At 40.7% G+C, this 21,240-nt stretch overlaps 1 protein-coding gene across 2 annotated transcripts in view; it reads left to right on the top strand.

Annotated features, from left to right (window-relative positions):
* RYR2 (ryanodine receptor 2) overlaps positions 1 to 21,240 on the top strand; it is a 711,493-nt gene that overhangs the window by 486,414 nt on the left and 203,839 nt on the right. For both annotated transcript variants that reach the window (XM_057308486.1, XM_057308485.1), the window contains exons 30-38: positions 645 to 853; positions 1,338 to 1,690; positions 3,253 to 3,367; positions 4,341 to 4,501; positions 6,318 to 6,477; positions 7,088 to 7,174; positions 10,794 to 11,020; positions 15,842 to 16,646; positions 18,694 to 18,894. In XM_057308486.1, the coding sequence (XP_057164469.1) occupies positions 645 to 853; positions 1,338 to 1,690; positions 3,253 to 3,367; positions 4,341 to 4,501; positions 6,318 to 6,477; positions 7,088 to 7,174; positions 10,794 to 11,020; positions 15,842 to 16,646; positions 18,694 to 18,894 (2,318 nt within the window). The remainder of the gene's footprint in view (positions 1 to 644; positions 854 to 1,337; positions 1,691 to 3,252; positions 3,368 to 4,340; positions 4,502 to 6,317; positions 6,478 to 7,087; positions 7,175 to 10,793; positions 11,021 to 15,841; positions 16,647 to 18,693; positions 18,895 to 21,240) is intronic.

Here is a 21,240-nt window from a genome sequence, read left to right as displayed (position 1 = left end):
GATTTGTAGCAACTACTTCTGAGTATTTATTTATTTACGTATGTTGTCTATACTTAGATCTAATGTACCCCAGAAAAAAAAGGGCACAATTTTCCTCAAAGATCAAAGCAGCTATAAGTGAATGCAAACTTTTAAAAACGTTGCCTTTCATCCTTTTTCCTTCAGTTATATGTGAAGAAATCTGTGGCTCAGGCTGGGCTTAGTACTTGCAAGTTTCAAGTGCTTACTCTAGACTGGAAAGCAACACACTTTGGCATTGACTTCTTACCTTCCCTCTGTGACGGAGCCCCATGCATTCCTGAACTACGAGGCGGTGGGATGGGGACGTCCTTCTGTTACTGTCCACCCTGAGATCCCTGGAGGACCAGGGGCTGCTGAGCACTAATCTCGTTTTACAGAACTCCAGGGTGAAAGAAGGGTCTTAGCTAGGGGCCATGTTCAGTAAATTACGATCAAACCCTGGTCTTCTGACCCTTACATTTAATACTTAGCATCAGTGGTCTCTTTTCTCCAAATATTGTTTTACCTTATGCCAACGTCTCTCCCAAAGACCAGAGTTCTGGAGCAGTGCTTTTGGAAATTCCATACAAACAGGCTATCATATGAATTATACTGAACATTTGATTTTTTTTTTTTCTTCCCAGGATTCATTCCTGTCTGTAGCCTTGGAGTGGCTCAAGTGGGCAGGATGAACTTTGGAAAAGATGTCAGCACCTTGAAATATTTCACCATCTGTGGCTTACAAGAGGGCTATGAACCGTTTGCTGTTAACACAAACAGGGATATTACCATGTGGCTAAGCAAGAGGCTTCCTCAGTTTCTCCAGGTCCCATCAAATCATGAGCATATCGAGGTTTGCTTTTTCTTTGAAATTCAGACCACTGCCAAAAACCAGGGGTGGAATGTCTTCATACATGGCAATTCCCACTTGGACAATTATTACCACTTACTTAAAAAGGTGGCCCTATAGTGTTACGTAATAGTGGAATCCAAGCACAGCATTAGCTTCTGATTTTACGTACTTTATGAGTACCTGATTAGACCGATTAACAATAATCAATTCTCTTTTTATATAGGCAACTCTAGGCTCCATCTGAATAAATATACTTGTAACATGAATTTCCCAAACTGTCTTTTGAATTAGGAGCAGAGCTATGAGTCTGTCTGTAACACAGTAGTACTCCCTGTGTTTAATCATGTCATTTACAAAATTATGCCACGTGTGGGCTGTGTTTGGGGTTTGAAAGACATGATGTCTGCTTGAGATTTTTAGAATCAGGAGGTCGACAGTCGACAGTGTTGATTCACATTTGACCTCTCACGTCATCATTTCCTAGGTGACCAGAATAGACGGCACCATCGACAGTTCTCCGTGTTTAAAGGTGACTCAGAAGTCCTTCGGTTCTCAGAACAGCAGCACGGACATCATGTTCTATCGCCTGAGCATGCCCATCGAGTGCGCAGAAGTGTTCTCCAAGATGGTGGCCGGGGGACTCCCAGGCGCTGGCCTCTTTGGGCCCAAGAATGATCTGGAGGACTACGATGCAGATTCCGACTTTGAGGTTCTAATGAAGACGGCTCATGGCCATCTGGTGCCAGATCGCGTTGACAAAGACAAGGAAGCCACAAAACCAGAGTTTAATAACCACAAAGATTACGCTCAGGAAAAGCCCTCTCGTCTGAAACAAAGGTCACTGATACATACAACATGAGTGTAAATGTGTAGTTATTATGTGGGGAGGGGGACAGAAGAGAGCAAGGGATTTCCCAGTGTCAATTTCTTCTTCCTCCTCCTCCTCTACGTATAAAGAGTTCAACAGGGGACAGTAAAGCAATCTGTTTGCCATCTCGTTTGTTACCACAGACAGAATCTATCCCAAGAGTTACTTACTTAAGGCATTTCTTTATTGTGGTAATAAACACATAACAAAATTTGCCATTTTAGCCATTTTTTAAGTGTACTGTTGAGTAGCATGAGGTAGATTCACATTGTTGTGAGACAGGTCTCCAGAACTTTTTCATCTTGCAAAATTAAAACTCAGTACCCATTAAACAACTCTCCTTTTCCACCTCCCTGCCAGCCTGTGGTAATCACTGTTCTATTTTTTCTTTCTATGAATTTGGCCACTTTATAAAGTGGAATCATGCTGTATTTTTTTTTCCTGTGTGTGATTGACTTAACTGACTTAGCATAATGTCCTCAAGGTTCATCCATGTTGTTGCATGTGTCAAGACTTTCTTCCTTCATAAGGCTGGATATTGTCCCATTGAGCGTAGACACATTTTGTTTACCTGTCCATCCACTGATGGACATTTGGATTGATTCTGCCTCTTGGCTATTGTGAATAGTACTGATGTGAACATGCGTGTGCAAATTTATTTTCAACCTATTTCAAATTATTCTGCATATACACCCAGAAGTGGAATTGTTGCTAGTTCTAAGTTTTTGAGGAATCTTCATACTGTTTTCCACAGCAGTTGCACCATTTTATATTCCCACCAACAGTGCACAAGGGTTCCAATTTCTCCCCATTCTTAGCAACTCTTATTGCTTTCTGATTTTTTGAAAATGGTCATCCTAATGGCTGTGAAGTGATATCTCTGCTGTGGTTTTGATTTGCATTTCCCTGATTCTTAACGATGTGGAATATCTTTTCATATACTTATAGGCCATTTGTGGATCATCTTTGGATAAATATCTTTTCAGGTTCCTTGCCCTTTTTTCTTAATTGGGTTATTTGCTTCTTTGTTGTTGAGTTGTAGGAGTTCTTTATATATTCTGGATATCAACCCCTTATCAGATATATAATTTACAAGTATTTTTTCCTAAGAGTTAGTTTTTAAGATATTTATGTTTATGTTCTTGGTTGAAACTTAAAGAGTATTCTAAGTAGTAGTTTTTTATAGACAAGAAGGCAAGTTACTTTAGCATCCTTTTTTTTGCACTAAGTTGTAATTTCTCAACCTCGGCGTGATCAACGCTCTGGGTCAGATAATTACTTGTTGTGACAGTCTGACCTGTTAACTGAAGGATGTTCAGTTCATCCCTGGCCCCCACCCACTAGATGTCAATGGCACACACCCCCAGCTGTGTCAACCAAAGATGTCTTCAGATAGTACCAGATGTCCTCTGGGGGGGGGGGGCAAAATCACCCTGGTTTTGAACCACTCTACTAAGATGATTATATGTTATGTTCCAATGAGGCGGAACATTTTAGTGTTGCTTATTCTCAGTCCTGTAATATGTTTCAGATTTTTGCTTAGAAGAACAAAGCCGGATTACAGCACAAGCCATTCTGCAAGACTCACTGAAGACGTGCTTGCAGATGATCGGGATGATTACGATTACTTGATGCAAACGTCCACGGTATGAGGTGGCAGCTTTTGTCGCTTACTCCTCTTTGTCAGTTATTATGTGTTACATTTCAAAGAGTTCAGTTTTCATTCATCCTATTTAGCCAGCTTATTTTAAAATAAGTATTCAGTTATATTTTGGGGACTGAAAATTTGAAAAATATAGGTATATTCTGATGTGTATTATGTACTAAGAGAACTATGTTAGGCAAAATATCCTAATGGTACGTTTAATCCTGATTTTGCTATCCCATTTCTTGGAAAATTTTTAATTTCCATTTAATTTTTCCAAGTGCATATGATTTCTTTCATCTTAGTGATATGTCTAAAGGAAGACGATTTAAAATATTTTGTTGGAGGTCGTGTTTTGCCATCTGCCATTTACATTTTTCAAAACAACTTTTCCTCAATTGCCAAATGGGAAAAAATATGTAGTTCTGCCCCTCGTAGAGTGCCCCCATGTTTGAGCTAGGTTGTCACTTATTAGTTCTGAACTATGTCAAAGTGATGTTAAGATGTTAAAATATTATGTTATCGATAGGAAAGGTGCAGCATATTCAAAGAGATGGGTGACAGGTATAAGAACTCAGCATTGATCGGTGTGCTTCTGTAAGCCTCAAGAATGTGAAGCTTACCTGCCTAGTTGGATTATTTTTTACGTAAAGTTACTATATATGTACATATACATTTGTATGTATGTTATGGATGTACATAAAACATATACGTAGGAGTATAAAAAGTTTCAAGTCACTTAGAATGTTTGCTCCGACAAACTCTTTTCTCTTTTCCCCATTATTTCTGATTTAATTTGCCTTCGCTCTGTTTTAAGACCTATCTCACAGTGTCAGTTCTTTGTACATATAACATTTGAATTAGGCCAAATGATTTTAAACAAAGAAATACAGTCTTAGGCAGTTCAAAGACATTGCATATCAAAGTTTTGTTTCTTCTTACGTTGCCAACCCTTGTTTTTACTGTCTTGACAGTACTATTACTCAGTGAGAATCTTTCCTGGCCAAGAACCTGCTAACGTCTGGGTAGGCTGGATTACATCAGATTTCCATCAATATGATACAGGCTTTGACTTGGACAGAGTTCGCACAGTAACCGTTACTCTAGGAGATGAAAAGGGAAAAGTACATGAAAGGTCAGTTTTTCTCAATTTTCTTTGTATATGAATGATATCTGATGAAAATGTTGATAAACCTAGGTATATTTTTTCCCCTCTTGGATTTCATATCCAGGATAATATTGTATTGATAGGAGGAATATCATCAAACCATTAATGTCGGTGTCCTTTTTGTTACTCCTACAAACCAGTAAGAAATCTAAGTATATTAAAAGTGAAAAACATTATAAAGTAAGAACAGTGCATCCTTTTTGTGTAATAATCATCTATTCCTTCAGGGGACACTGTATGTGACTAACAGTTTGGGTTACCCGTACTTAGCCTTTGTTTTAGGGATTAGTGATGGGTGAATGTGAGACCTCTGTGGTCTGAAATTTGTCTTGGGAATGGTTTATGTGGTGGGGAGAAGAAAGTGAAGACGATATGGGCTAGTAGTTGAGACCAGGTGGACGCGTTTGAACTCAGACTGAGGAGTAGTGGGTTCTTTCCTCAGCTTTGCCATTGACTCGCTGTGTGGCTTTGGGTAAGTCACTTACACTTTCTGTGCCATCCTTTTTCATTTGTAAGACAAAACCAAACTCAAACCAAACCTTCAAAAAAGTGAAGAAGGCTATCTTCCTTGCAGAATAAGACAAGAGAAGATCTGACCATTTGCATCTACCTTTTGTGCCCATGCATCCTCTCTGATCTGCTGTGACAGGTCTCATAGAGAAAGTCCTCCATAACCTTGCTTCTCTTCTATCCTGCACCATCATCTGTGGTGACTGGAAGCTCACTCTCCTGCCTTCAGTTGTGACACTGGAGCCCATGAGACAGTGGGCCGAGCCAAAATCTCCAGTCCAGCGGGCTTTACATCAGTATGGGGGTCCCAAACCACCTGTCTCCAGGAATATTCTTGCAGGACACATTTGACTTTCAGAGATGGCAACAGTATAAGGAAATAACCCAACAGAGAGATGGGATACCTGAGAGAGGAGTTTAGCGTAAGAAATAGAGGGTAGGGAAGGGTGGTCAAATCTTATGGAAGGAGTGCAAAGAAACAGAGCCAACTTGATTTTTCCAAAACTGACTTTATCTCAGCCTTTTTCTTTTCCTCCTACTTGCCTGCCTTTGACTTTTTTTGCTAGTTTCACGAACACATTCACTCTGTTGTGACAGAGAAAGGGAAGGAGGCCAAGCTCACATCACTTATGTTTATTACCATCTCTGATAAAGGTTTCTGTGAGGTTGAAACAAGGGTTTGTTGTTAATATCACTGATTTTATGCATATTCTAGTTAATTCTTTCTCTCATAACAGATCACTGGGAATTGTCCACAAAGGGGCATTTTACCCAAATTTTCAATATAGTGACTCACTGATGGCTCACATAGAATTTGCCTAAGGACTTTGATAGTGTTTGGAAATGAATGCTTCTCGTCCCTGAACAAGTGGTTTAAAAAAAAAACAAAAAAACAAACCCTATGAGAATGAAAATTGCAAATTTGGATGATTATTAAATAGTTAAACTTTTTTGAACCTCAGAAAAAGGTCCAGTTTGGTTTGAGTTTTTGGAGGGAAGGTGCAGGTCAGTTTTTACTTGGTTCCAACTTGTTGACCTGTGTCCATTAGGTGCCAAATTCAGAGACGTGTAAGACCTGATTCAGAATGTCCACGAAGTCAATGGAGTTTTGCTCAGAATCACAGAATCGGGCCCATTGTGCACCTCTCCCATTACAGCATGAGCTTGTTGCTTGCGCAGCATAATTTAGGTTTAGTTTGCAAGATATACATGCTTTCTGTCGTGTCTGTGGTCGTACGAAGATGAAAATGTGTTTTTTTTTTTTGAAATTCAGCATCAAACGCAGCAACTGCTATATGGTGTGTGCGGGTGAGAGCATGAGCCCGGGGCAAGGACGCAACAACAATGGCCTGGAGATCGGGTGCGTGGTGGATGCCGCCAGTGGGCTGCTTACATTCACCGCCAACGGCAAGGAGCTGGGCACATACTACCAGGTCTGTGGGCAGAGATGGTGGCATGCTTCCACAAAGAAAGCCTTTTCTCCCCATGAGAGGAAAACACATTTTAAATCAAAAAGTACATTAGGAATGAGAAGAGAACAATGGGGTGCCTGGATGGCTCAGTTGCTTAAGCCTCGAGTCTTGATTTCGGCTCAGGTCATGATCTCAAGGTTGTGGGGTCAGCCCTGGCTCGGGCTCCAAGCTCAGCAGTTAGTCTGCTTGGGATTCTCTCTCCCTCCTTCTCCCTCTGCCCCTCCTGCTTGCATGCGATCACTCTCTCTCTTTTTTTCTCTCTCTCTCAATTAAATAAATAAAATCGTAAAAGAAATTAGAAGAAATGAAAACAGAAATGAGTTTAATTCTGCCCTGTTTACCTCTGTTTGAATAATAACAGTGCCTTTCAGAGGAAACAGTACATTCCTCCAAAAATGTTCATATGATAACGCCAATAGTCCAAATCATTATCGAACGAGGGTATTTATCTGAGAGAATGCAAATGTCCAGTCCCCTTCTGTAAAGTGTTCCTTAGTCATTATAAAGAAAATATTCTATCTTTGTGTTCCTTCATTGACTAATCTTAACCAAATTCATTTGTTTATTTAAGGTGGAACCAAGTACAAAATTATTTCCTGCAGTGTTTGCACAAGCTACAAGTCCCAATGTTTTCCAGTTTGAGTTGGGAAGAATAAAGGTAAGAAAGACTCATTGCTGATATTATATTTGGGGTCTTTCTATTAGGGAATAGCAGTTACTTCTTAAATGAATTCAGTATTTATTTTAGTACTGATATTACTTACATAAATGACCCTTTAAAAGAAAGGTAAGCCATGTTCAGGTCACGGGGGCAATGAAATTAATTAGAAAGGGTTTCTGCGATGATTTAAAGTATTTATTAATTCATTAAAATAGTTAAGAACAAAAAAGGGTTTCTCTGTGGTTATCATAAATATATTATTCAATAAAACTAGGCTTATTTGGAAAAAAAGTGCCAAATAACATACCGTTCAATAATCGTTGAACTCAGGTGAACTAGTAAATGGGCTTAAAGACATAAGAGTGCTACGTAATGATCAGTGCTAGACTAGGGCGGGTGTAGGTACTGCGGGAACAAATGAAGAACAAAGAGGTTGGAGGTTGGAGGGAGAGGATCAGGTAAAGCTAAAAGAAGAGGGGACATGTGGGTTGATTCTTAACTGTCGAATAAGAGATCTCAGAATATATTTAGTAGGAGAGGCCACTAGACAGAGGGCACAAGAAAGCAAAAGGATGTGAGTCAGAGTGCTGGAGGTTAAGGAATTCAATGCGACTCTAACCAAGGGTGCCTTCTAGTATGTGGCTGGAGATTAATGTGGATAGAAGGGAGACTGAATCCAAGCTGGAAAGGCCTTGAATGCCATGCTAAGAAGTTGGCACCTATCATGTAGACAGTGTTGATCAATTGGAAACTTGAAGCAGGGGCCGGAGTAGAATCAAACCTGTTTTGGAAAAATATATTGGCAGTCATGCGGCGGTGGCAATACGGAGAAGTATCTGCTCTTTCAAGAGCGAGAACAGGCAGGAACAATGAGGAATTGCCGATTTGATACTGTCTGCAAGGGACAAGATGATGAGAGCCGTGGAAGTTGTAATGGAGAGTGAATGATAAATGAGAAGATGCTGTAAAGGAGAAATGAATAAAATGTGACAAATAATTGGATTGATAGGATTTGTTGCTGAATTGGATTCAAGTACTCAAGGAGAATGAAGAATCAGGGATTAAATTATTATAATCTTTTTAGTTTGGACAACTAAGGGATGCTAATACAACAAGCAGAAGAGCTTGTCGAATTGCAGGAAAAGGAACTGAATTGAATTTTGCAATTGTAAATTTGAGATGCTAGGCACACATCAGGATGGATACAGTAGACAGTTTTACAGGACTGGCTTGGTGACCTTGGACATGTTCCTTCAACTGTGTGAGCTCAGTTTCTGCCTTTGTAAAATGAGATTCTCAGCAGCCACAGGAAGGCAAATATAATATGGACTAAAGGAATCCATGACTCTTATTCATTAGGAAGGCTTCCGTGACCTTGCCAGAAGAATTTCAGCAAAATGATGGATGAAGCTGTATTATAGCCAATTCAGGATTAAAAATGAGAGACAGCAAATTTGGATGGTTTTATATATATATACATACACACACACACACACACACAAAATGTATATTGTATATATGTATATATATGTATTATGTATATTTATATATACATGTATATATATAAATTATATATATATGTATGTATGTATGTATGTATAATTTAACCAAGAAAGTGGGCATTTCTTAGAACTCTGACTCATATGTTGGTCTATTTGACATTTCCGCCTGGGTGTTTTACAGACATCTCAAATTAAATATGTCTAAATATGTCCAAAGGGGAAATGCGGACCATCATACCTCCTCCTCCTAACCTGTCTGATCTACAGTCTTCTTTCTGTCAGTTAATAGCAAACCCACTTGCTCAGGCCTACAACCTTGAGGTCATCCTTGACTTCTCTCCTTGACATTCCGCATCCCAGTTCCATCTGCCAGCAAATCCCCAGCCTGCAACCTGTCACCATTGCCCCTTCTGATGACCACACCGACCTCCATCACCATCATTCCTCATCAGGTTCCTCCAGTAGCCTCTTGATGGGGTCTCCTGAATTCCTCCTTGCCCATCTGTTCATCACAAAACAATCTGAGTGACTGTCACTGCTCTCAAATAGAAATCAGATTGTGCCATTCCACTGCTTGAAATCCTCTTTCCCTGAGCGTAAAAATCCGAGGTGTCATGATGGTTCTCAAGTCTAAACAGTCTGCTCTTCTATTACCTCCCTGACTTCATCTCCTGCTGCTCTCCCCTTCTTCGCCCCAGTCCAGCCACCCTGGCCTCCAGCTCTTCCTCAGAATTGCCAGGCAGACTTCCTCCTTGGATCCTTTGTGTTGACCATCCCTTCTGCATGGAAATTTCTTCCGCTGCATGTCCACATGGTTCTTCTTCTTTGGGTCTTTCTTTAAATGTCACCTTCTCAGTGACCCCCCTCTTCTGACTGCCCTGTTTATTATTGCTGCCCTCCATTCTGGTTCTTCCATCCTGGGTCTACTCTTGAATCTGCCTTCTGACTTTGTTTATTTTAGGTCTCCAATTAAAAAAAAAAAAGAATGGAAGCTGGAGGAGAGGAGGGATTTTTGCGTGTTTTGTTCATTCAGTGCCTAAAGCAGTGCTAGGCTTCCCCCCCCCCCCATTGGAAGAGAATAGGAAAGTAGCTTGGGGATGAGACCATCTAAACGTGAGCAGTAGACAAGGCTTTACAGGAGACGGAGACAGTGAAGGTAATGGGGAAGGTGAGGTCATTGTTTCTATATGGCTCCTAAGAGGCAGGCAGAGGTGGTATCAAGGTCATAAGTGAATGAATAAGCTTTGGCACAGTAGAGACCTCTCTTTCCCTGAGACCAGATTGAAGGAAGTAGGAAGGCTGAATATGATACATATGGGAAGTAGAGGAAGGTGAAGGACAAATAAATTATGTTCCTGTCCGATTAATTCTGTTTCCTTGTGTGATGGTCCCGTTTATCTGTTGAGCTGTCTCTGGTGTACCACCGGCTACTAAAGCCTGATAAACCTGACAGCGAGTGGGTGAGTGGTTGAAGGAGGAGGTAGGTGACGGGACAGATGAGGAGAGAGAGCCAAGTGGAGGTAACTCTTTCTGGAGTTGGGCACCAAAAGCAACCTGAAGGCTTGCTGGATTTCACCAAGGGCCCAGCTCGGTAAAGAAGTATGAAGATTCTGGGACACCTGGGTGGCTCAGTTGGTTAAGCAGCTGCCTTCGTCTCAGGTCATAATCCCAGGGTCCTGGGATTGAGTCCCGCATCTGGCTCCTTGCTCAACGGGGAGCCTGCTTCTCCCTCTGCCTGCCTCTCCCCCTGCTTGTGCTCTCTCTCTGCCTCTCTCTCCCTCTCTCTGACAAATAAGTAAAAATTAAAAAAAAAAAACACCTTTAAAGAAGTGTGAAGATTCTGTGGTTATACTTATTCCATTGCATTCCCGGTGAACCAGAGAGTGTATACGAAAGCAATAGCCCCAAACCAGTTTTAGATAAGTTCTCTCATAATATTTTCTCTCTTGTCCTTGCAGGAGCAATTCAATCCAAGTTCTATTATTTCTTGTATTGACTGAACGTGAAGGGTATCTTACTTCCAGGATCTCTTTCCTGTGCAGGACTGTGGTCATGACTTCACTAGCCCCATGGATTGTTATAAATGAATTCTTTTTCTCTCCCCCATTCCCTAGAATGTGATGCCTCTGTCGGCGGGATTATTCAAGAGCGAGCACAAAAACCCTGTGCCACAGTGTCCGCCGCGTCTCCACGTGCAATTTCTTTCCCATGTCCTATGGAGCAGGATGCCTAACCAGTTCTTGAAGGTAGATGTCTCTCGAATCAGTGAGCGCCAAGGCTGGCTGGTGCAGTGTTTGGATCCTCTGCAGTTCATGTCTCTTCATATCCCAGAGGAGAACAGGTCAGCCCTGCGTGCCCTTTACTGTGCAATCGGGACCCTTTGAATTACACTGTTGGCCAGGGGTTTGGGGGTGTTGCTGGGGAAACAAAATAAAGCTTACAAAATATCTAATTTCTTGGGGCAATGGAGATATGATTTCACATATTCCAAGTTGAAATCTCTTTCTCAACCAATTTGTTACTGAAACAAAATTATTATACTGCCCTTGGAGGAGCCATAGGATATTGTTCCTTTCCTCTTGTTTTATCTACACTAAGAGCAGGTAAACATTCAGACAAGTACAGCTGCAATCTGACTTAAGGCTTAGTAGCTGTGCGATGTCATCAAATATGATATTATAAGATATTAGGGGCAGAACCATAGAAATCACTTAGTTCAGCCCTTTATTTGAAAGATGTGAAAAACTGAGACTAAAAGATATTCGTGAAAGAAAATTGTGAAAAGATATGGAGGCCTTGGAAACAAGGTTGTAGGCATTCTAGGCAATGATAGTAGTGATATAAAGTACAATAAATATTCAAAGGTAGCTTTGCTTATGACTCTCTGTTTTTCCATGCTATAGCTGACTAAATTGGAGAGATTTCATTTTAGCAGACTTATTATCAATAAAGAGCTAAGGTGCTAAGTTTTGGACCAAGATTTCCTTCCCAAAATGTCATTAAAAAGTTCAGTCACAAACTAAGTAAAAACATTGCATGAAAACAATGCAAAGATAGACATATTTGTTATCCTGGTGTTTTAAGTCTTTAATCTGAAAATGGTTGTAGGAGCTGTGTCTGTTTTTATGTATTTAGAAATGCTTGGCCTTCTTTTACTTTTTTAACCTGTAGTTTGGAAAAACAATTTATCATTTCCTCAGAAATGGAAATATGAGAGTTACCACATGACCCATTAGGTCCACTCCTAGGTATGTACTCAAGAGAAATGAAAATATGACCATGCAAAAAATTGTACATGAACTTTCATAGGCAAAATGTGAGAACAAGCCAACTGATGCATTGATGAATAAAATGTGCAATATCCATACACTATTATTTGGCAATAAAAAGGAATGAAGTACTTATACATAGTATAGAATGGATGAACCTTAAAAATACTCTACCAAGTTAAAGAAGCCAGTTACAGAAAACACATTGTAGGATTCCATTTACGTGAAAAGCCCATAATAGGTTTATCTTTAGGAAGAGAAAGTAGGTTGGTAATTACTTAGGGCGGTGGTGTCAGTGGACTTGAGGAGCGGCTGCTAATGAGTATTGGGTTACTTTGGGGTAATGAGAATGTTCTAAACTTCAATTATGATTCTGTTTGCACAACTCCATTAATATACTAAAATTACTGAATTGTGTATATTTCATGTATACACAATATATTTTAAATAGGTAAATTATATAGTGTGTAAATTATATCTCAGTAAAAACATTTCAAACAAAAGAAATCCACAAAGAAAAATTAATCTGGCCAGATGAACTTTTTCATGCATAAGTACTTATTTACATATTTTAAGTGAAATAATTATAAAGATGTATCATTCATAATGTCATCTTTGGATGATTAGATCTTATTTTAATTTCATACTTATTTTATGTATGAAAAGTTGTACTGAAATATTGCATCTGATGATTTAAAAAAACAACAACTCAATAACAAAAAGAAAGGTAACATTTGGGAAGGGAGTTTTCTTTGTGAGGGAAGATACTGTACTAAGCAGGGAATTTTAAGACTGCAGTTTAATATGTTGGCATGCCATAATCAGAAAGCCAACATATCCTCCTGCCATAGTAATTTATGATTTATATTAATTACCTGTGATAAGTTTATATGTAAGTAGATGGATAAATTTTTTTTGTAAAAATAGTATAATGCTTAAAAATAGATGGATAATTTAAACTCTTACTATAGACCGTGAAGAATTCAACTCCGTCTTCCAAAATGTATGAAACACAAATGCAGGATATGAGTCAGATTTGCAAGGAAGGTGAAGACGGGAAGATAAAGCCCATGGTGTGACTGGCACATGGTCACTTGTGTGGTTGGTAAAGTCTGGTCCCATGGTGGCTTCAGGCTTCCCAGAAGTCAAAGAAAAATCTGATGAGTTTCAAAATCCAGATTGCAAAAGTGATGTTACAACTAGTTGTTGAGTTAGAATCTTTTCCTCATGCCCTGATGACATGGCAAATAATTAATATTTACAAATTTGGGATTGTCCTAGATGTGTGTCAGTCCTCTCTTTCCTTCAGGTCACATATCACAGTTCATAATTTAATTTACCTATTTTTTGGTTGAGGTTTCCCTCCTCAACTAGACAGTAAGCTCCCTTAGGGCAGGAATTGTGTTTCCATTGTTAACCATCGTTATCACCATTGCACAATGCTCAATCCATAACAGACCCTCTGTAACATTTGATGAAGAAAAAAGTGATACTGACTTATGAAAAATATTTCCACATGGAGGACTGTTAGAGTATAATGTATTATATTAGCCTTTATTGCAAAAACAACCCCCAGATCTCAGTGGCTTGTAAACAGACATGTAGTTTTTGCTCATGGCCCACTGTAGGTCTGCTCCAGGCTGGGATGGGCTATGCATGTGGTCCATGTGCCTTTTTACCCTGAGACCCAAGCTGATGGGGCAGCTCCAGTCTGAGACCTAGAGTTTCCGTGGCCAAGTGTGGATGTACCAGATGGTTATCAGACACTGGAGTCTCTGAGAACTTCTTGCTTATGGCAGATGTTATGTTCACTCGGGTTTTATTGACCCAAGCAAGTCCTATAGTCAAGCCCAAAGTAAGTAGGGCAGAGAAGATTACTCCACATACAGGGAAGAAGGAAGAAGGAGAATATTTATAAAGGACAGTATAATCTATATCATGTGCTAAGGAGGTGTTTTATTTTATATTCAGTATTGCCCTTGTAACAGATAAAATAATGAGTTATATCCTTTGCTATCCTCCAGTTATAGTCGTAGTTCATTAACATATGAATATTGCTACAGGGAGTTGGCATGGAAAGACAGATTAAACTGGTCAAGGTGTATGCTTTGGTTTGCCTTGACCTAAGTGTAAAATTAGGAGATGTAGACTGTAAATCCTTCTGACTTCTCTTATTCATTCATTCCACAAGTATGTGTTAGTTCCCACTGTGTCCTTGGCACTGGATAGTAAACAGTGTACAAAACAGACATTACTTTCACCTTAAAAGATTTCATGGTCCAGTAGGGAGGAGAGGTGCTTTAAAGGAGGGAACAGGGTGCCATAAAGTGCATAATGGGGGGAGCAAGTTGAAAGGTGGCAGCGACATGTAAATTGTAGAGTCCTTAGATGTTGTTTCTAGAAACTGACAATTTGAGAGTGATTGGACCGTAGTGGAAGTTTTGTTCTTCAGTAAGAACCTAGAATGCAGATGTTCTGTGTTGCTACAATGAACAGGTTTTTCTATATTTGACCATTGGCCAGGCTAACAGTCTTCGTGAGAGACTGGGGGGCCCAGCTAAGATGTGGGAATCATTGTCCACTATACTTTGAGGGAGAAAGCCTGCTCAATTATACCTTCCTAAAAATTGGGTGCTAGCAGCTGGGCCCCACGGTTGTGTAGTTTCCTGGAGTCCTGGTGGTAATCATTCACTTCGGGTTTCTAATGCATAAAGCTTCTGATTCTGAGATTTGGGAAGTGTGGTCTGGAACAATTCTGCACCACCAAGCTTTCAGTGGAATACGTGTGAGCCGGGCACCATAGATACAGTAGCTGGGCTTGGACAGGATGATAGAGTAGCTAAGGACAGTGACAGAGCTTAACAGCAAATAATCAGAAAGAATTACTCAGCACCTACTGTGTACCAGGCTAAGTGTGGGATGAATATTAATACACAAATCCTATAATAGCCCATGTTCTGATGAGTTTATATTACAGTCTCACCAAGGACACTTTCCTAGATGAATGAGTCATTCCCCTTATTGTGACTATATCAAATTTCTACTTTTAACTCTACATTATCACCCATGAGCCATCTTAATAATTTAAATAAATAGTGTAAAAAAATTAGCACCTCTAAAGGAATTATGTGCTCTTAATATTGACTTTTGAAAAGAACAGCGTTACTTTAGGTATATTCTGGCCATACTTTTAAGGTTTTATGTGTTGGAAATAAATAGTATGTGGTAGAAGCAAAATGACCTGAATTAAGAGCCCAGTGTAACCAGATTCCCACTAGAAACTTTCCCAAGTGCAATGTCACAGAGAGTGTTTGTTTCCTGAGCTGCACAGACTTGGTGGAAACCAGGGCTTCGTTGGTCCACGTGTGGGGCTGTGAGGGATGTATGAGAAGGTAACTCACGTCAGAGGAATTAGCATTCCATTCACTTACTGCTGACTGGTCATGCTAATAGCTCATGATGGGTCGGGGACACGGGCAGCATAGACTAAGGCAGAATTTTCTGGCTTCTTGAGCCATTTTGGCCTAGTTGGAAAGGGACATTCAGGATTTTCCAAGGAGTGCTCATGTTTTGAAAGAAAGGGAGTCCCCACATTCAGAGGAGACTATATTGAAAAGAGGTGCCCCAAACCTTGGGACGATGGAAGATGAAGAAGGTCAAAGTGCTACCGGTTGGAAATTTCCAACATAAGATGTACGTGGAGGAAAACTTGTAACCTATGTAATACTGATGAAGAAAAACAAAGCAAAACAAAAACCACCATGCTATCATGAAACCTGTCATAGAAAACTACTAAAGTGTCTGTTTCCGTAACTTTTTGAAATTTATGACGTACACAGATTTCTCCTCTGATTCAGAATTGTGAAAAATGTTCCATGCTTAACCTTCCACAGATCTGTCGACATACTGGAATTGACAGAGCAGGAGGAGCTGCTAAAATTCCACTATCACACTCTCCGCCTTTACTCCGCCGTCTGCGCTCTTGGGAACCACCGGGTGGCACATGCCTTGTGCAGCCACGTGGATGAGCCTCAGCTGCTCTACGCCATCGAGAACAAGTACATGCCCGGTTTGCTGCGCGCCGGCTACTATGACCTGCTGATCGACATCCACCTTAGCTCCTACGCCACGGCCAGGCTCATGATGAACAGTGAGTTCATCGTGCCCATGACGGAGGAGACCAAGAGCATCACCCTTTTCCCTGATGAGAACAAAAAACATGGCCTCCCGGGGATTGGCCTCAGCACCTCCCTTAGGCCACGGATACAGTTTTCCTCCCCCAGTTTTGTAAGCGTTAACAATGAATGTTACCAGTATAGTCCAGAGTTCCCGCTGGACATCCTCAAGGCCAAAACCATTCAGATGTTGACAGAAGCTGTTAAAGAGGGCAGCCTTCATGCCCGGGACCCCGTTGGGGGGACCACTGAGTTCCTCTTTGTACCTCTCATCAAGCTTTTCTATACTCTGCTCATCATGGGGATCTTCCACAATGAGGACTTGAAACACATCTTGCGATTGATAGAGCCCAGTGTGTTCAAGGAAGCCACCACTCTGGATGAGGAGACAGACGCGCTGGAGAAAGAGCCCAGCCCAGAAGATGCCAGACCAGAAGGAGCTGGTGAAGAAGAAGCCAAAGGGGGTAAGAGGCCCAAGGAAGGCCTGCTCCAGATGAAACTGCCTGAGCCAGTTAAATTGCAGGTAATCAGGAAAAATGATTTTAGTGAATTTCAGAGTCACTAACTATGAAAGTATTAATATTTACCTTTGTCTCTTTTCTCTTGGGGGTTGTATGTGTACTTTTGTGTTCCTATATAATGATAGTTTTTCATAAAATTAACCAACTTCTTGTACTTTCGGATGTACCAGTATAAATTTGTTGCATTTAGAATGGAATTTGTGAATTTTCCAATAGCATCAATTGACAATAGTTAATGATTTAGTAATTTGTATCTGTGTGTGTAGGTGTATGTGTCTACCTGCCAGCTGTTTTTCTCCTGCCTCTTCTTTAGCAATTTCTTTGTTGGAATGCCTGAAATAGAAGAACCTTGTACCCTTTCTTACCCCGCCCCCACTCTTGCCAACTGTCAACTACTTATTTACCAGTAGGTGTGCCCATTCTCACACAGAAAGGTTTTGCTTCCTGCATGTATGTTTTTAAGAAGGTAAAGACATCACCTGTTTCTTGTGTTCATCAGGATGTCTGAAGGATCCTTTCTTAACATCTCTTAAGTTCATTAAAGTCAATTTAATGTCTTGCATCATTGACAAGCTCCCTTGCTCTTCATTCCTTCGTTGACATTGATTGAGGTCTTCCTCTCGAGCCAGACACTTGATTCTGGATGGAGGCAACAGATGTGGACTCTACCTTCCAGAAGTTCACAGTCTCTAAGGGAAATACACTCTTGTTTATCTCTTTATGTTAAAATATTTTATTGCAAATTGCATTAAATGATCTGAAGGAAAAGAATGAGTTACTAGAAAAAAGAAAATCTCAACTGGATTATTGCAGGAAAGAGGGGGGGACCTCTCTGAGATGGTGGCTTTTAAGCTGAGGTCAGATGGATTGAGCCAGAGCCCAGTAGATGTGAAGAAAGAGCAGAAGGAATGTTCTAGGAGTTTTTCACATAGAGCACATAGCACAACAATGGTTCTGAGGCAGAAAAAGACCAGTTAGCTTAGTGAGCTAAGGAGAGAGGGTAAAGTAGGCAGAGGGCAGTTCATGTAGACTCTAGGCATTTGCTAAAACCAGCCATATGATGGGCTTTAAATTTTATTCTAAGTTCAGTTAAAATCACTGAAGAATTTTTTTTAATCACTGAAGAATTTTAACAGGAAAATTTTCTTCTAAAAATCTGTGATAAAAATCGATGAGGAGAGAAAGGGAGGGCCATCCAGAATCCACTTAGTCAAGAAGCTGTCATGTTGGTCCAGACCCAAGGGGATGATGCTTACCATAGGGTAGGTGAAGGACATGAAGAAGGGGCGTAAATGATAGGGCTACCTCAGAGTTGGCATCGACAGGAATGTGCCTGTTGTGGTTGTAAAGTTCTCTTTAACACCGCCTTGTATTTATGTCACAATTGGTACTGCATGTATTTAAATGTTTTCCTAAGCACAGGAAGAGCATTCTCTTATATGCATGTTTCTACCAACATACTCTATCAGTTAAAAATCCTTTTGGCTTCGGGTAGAAGAATACCCAACTAACCATTTGATGAATAAGCAATGAAACCATTTAAATAATTTACGTGCAAAGTCTGGAGGTACACAGTTCTAGAATTAGTATAGGAGCTCAATAATGTCCTTAGGAACCCAGCTCTTAATATTTTCCTGTGCTCCTCAGTGTGTGGTTTTCATCCTCAGGTGAAATCATCAGGTCACTCACTACCCAGTTATACCCATTTTGAGCAAAAGGTGTTCTAGTCTTTTATTATTGATGGGGAATCTTTCCCACAGGCCCCCTGGCTAACTTCTTCTTATATATCTTATTCGCCATAGTACTTGTAGCTGCAGAGGAGGCCAGGATGGTAACTGTCCACCGGGAGAATGTGTATTTACCCTTTCGGCTTAGAAAAACTATGTTTTATCCCCCGGGATCAAGCACAGTGCTGCCTACACAAAATCCAAATTCTGTTCATAGAAGAGTTGACCACTAAGCATGTCGGCCACGGATTTTGGTTTGATACACATTACCCATTTAAAGATCCAGAAATTAAATCTGATGTCTTTTTCATCATCTTTTTAGATGTGCCTGCTGCTTCAGTACCTCTGTGACTGTCAGGTCCGACACCGGATAGAAGCCATCGTGGCCTTTTCAGATGACTTTGTAGCAAAGCTCCAAGACAATCAGCGCTTCCGATACAACGAAGTGATGCAAGCCTTAAACATGTCAGCTGCCCTCACCGCCAGGAAAACGAAGGAATTTAGATCACCACCTCAAGAGCAGGTACAAGAAGGAAATGGAAACTCTTCCTTCTTACTGTGGGTTTTACTTCATTCAGGATCCATACCTTGAGAAATTATATCATAAGTTACAAATGTGATTTTTTTTCCTGTTCTTTAAACTAAGCCAGATTGATTTAGTTAGTAATTCTTAGTTTCACCAAAAAAACAACAAAAAGCAAATAAACAAACAAACAAAAAACAAAAAAAAACTACCCAGTTAGTCTAAACAAACAAGAGACTTGCTGAAAGGGATCATGTGTGTCGTAGACTCTTGGACGAGATCTGTGTTCCAGATTCTGAAGCTCTGCAAATAGAAACAATATGCAGCCACAGGTGGATCTTCTTTGGCTGACAAAGCACCACCCCAGTGGAAAGGAACCCCTCCCTCCTAAGACTCAATGTCAGATACTTTCTGTTTGGTCCCTCCTGAAAGACCAGATGTCATTGCCCCAAGGCTTGCTGAAAGATGGGTCACCTGTTTATGGTTCTTCTGGTTGCTCACTCCAGACCCAGCTCTCTCCCTAGGGTAGAGTAGAACCAGGGGCACATGCCTGAACCAGACTATGAGCAAGTCTGGAATCTACTTCAAGGTGGTATACATACTGTAGGAAATTACCAAGATGGTGGTGAAGAGGTGTAACTGCCAGATCTCATCTTCAGTCTCTTATCCTTAGCATTTCCCTGTCTATCATGATATCTCCAGGTGAAATGTTTAGGGACTAATAGCAGAATTTGTTTTCTCACCAGAATGAAATTTCTTTGAGGGAGGGGATGTGGAATTTTGTTCATTGCCCTAAACAACATTTATTGAGCAGAAATCAAGTCCAAGCTCTCCCAGGTTCACTCCATTTCTCAAACTGCTCTTGGGAGGCTCCTGCTTCTGGAAAGATAGAGTACATGTGCCTTTCCTTATTCTTCCTTCTAAGTACAACCATAACTCTGGAAATTACATTAAAGACAAGATAGGAAGACTCTAAAAGATAGAAGCAAGGAGACTGGCTATGGAACTTTGGGACCTGAGGAACACCATGGTGGTGAGTCCCTTGGCTTTTCTTTTTGCTTCATCTATCCCAGACTTGGGGCTAAAGAAGCCAGCAACCCAGAAATGCCAATTGGCATTAATAAGAAAAGCCCCAACAAGAGCCTTCTATGTCTAGCCAGAAGACCAAGAAAACTGTCTAGCAAAACTGAAAACTTGTAGGTACTAACCATACTACTCCAGCTGAACACTAGACAGAACTGTGCCCCACCCCCACCCGAACCAGCAGACATTGAGTGGGGAGCCTAGACTTCCACCCTCATCAGGCTGTAATGAGGTGCTCCAGGCGGAACTGTGGGGAGCTGGGACTTCATCCCTGATGAGTGGTAATGTGGCCTGCTTCTTCTGAAGTGTCAGTAGAGGCCAGAGAGGGAGAAGTATATGGTACTCTCGCCCTTCCAGCCAGGCTTATATGAGTACGGGTCTAGTGGGGAACTGGATACTCCAGCCTCGTCCAGTGAGAACAAGGTCATCTTCCTCTCTCAAGTGTCCATGGAAGCTGAGTGAGGAAATGGGCTTCCATTCCCACTTGGCAGTAGCAAGTAATAAGACAGCTCAAACTCTTCTCCTGCTAGCTAGTGTCAGAAGAAGCTGGACATTTAAATAAGATCCAGAAGTCTCACAAGATGAAAATGTCAAGATTTCAATGAAAAAAATCACTCATCACCCCAAGAACCAGGAAAAACTTGAATGAAGAAAAGACAATCAATAGATACCAACTCTGAGGTGACAAAGATGTTAAATTTGTCTGACAAGGCTTTTAAAGTAGCCATCATAAAACTGCTTTGAAATGGGGAGGAAGTCCTCAGAAAGAAATAAAGATAGAGGAACCAAATGGAAATTTTAGAACTGAAAAATAACCATAATAAAGAAACCTTCAGTGAATGGACTTAGCAACAGAAGGAAGGAGAAAGAGAAAGGAACCACTGAACTGGAGAGAGAACAACAAGAATTACCCAGTCTAGGGATGTCTTGGTGGCTCAGTTGGTTAGGGGTCTGACTTGTGATTTTGGCTCAGGTCATGATTTCAGGGTTGTGAGATCGAGCCCCACATCAGGCTCTGTGATCAGCTGGGAGTCTGCTTGAGATTCTCTCTTTCCCCCACTCTCTTCCCCTTCCCTGCTTCTGCATACTCTCTCTCTCTCTCTCTCTCAAATAAATAATCAATCGATCTTTAAAAAAATAAAAAAAGAATTACCCAGTCTGAAAAACAAAATAATAAAAAAGCCTCAGGAACCTGCATATAACATAAGATCTGACATTTGTGACATTAGAGTCTGAGAGATAGGAGAAAGAGGGGGAACTGGA

Source organism: Ursus arctos, unplaced genomic scaffold, assembly GCF_023065955.2.
Source record: "Ursus arctos isolate Adak ecotype North America unplaced genomic scaffold, UrsArc2.0 scaffold_7, whole genome shotgun sequence".
Classification (NCBI taxonomy): Eukaryota; Metazoa; Chordata; class Mammalia; order Carnivora; family Ursidae; genus Ursus; species Ursus arctos.
The sequence above is the reverse complement of the archived record's forward strand: the minus strand, read 5'-3'. Positions and strand labels throughout refer to the sequence as shown.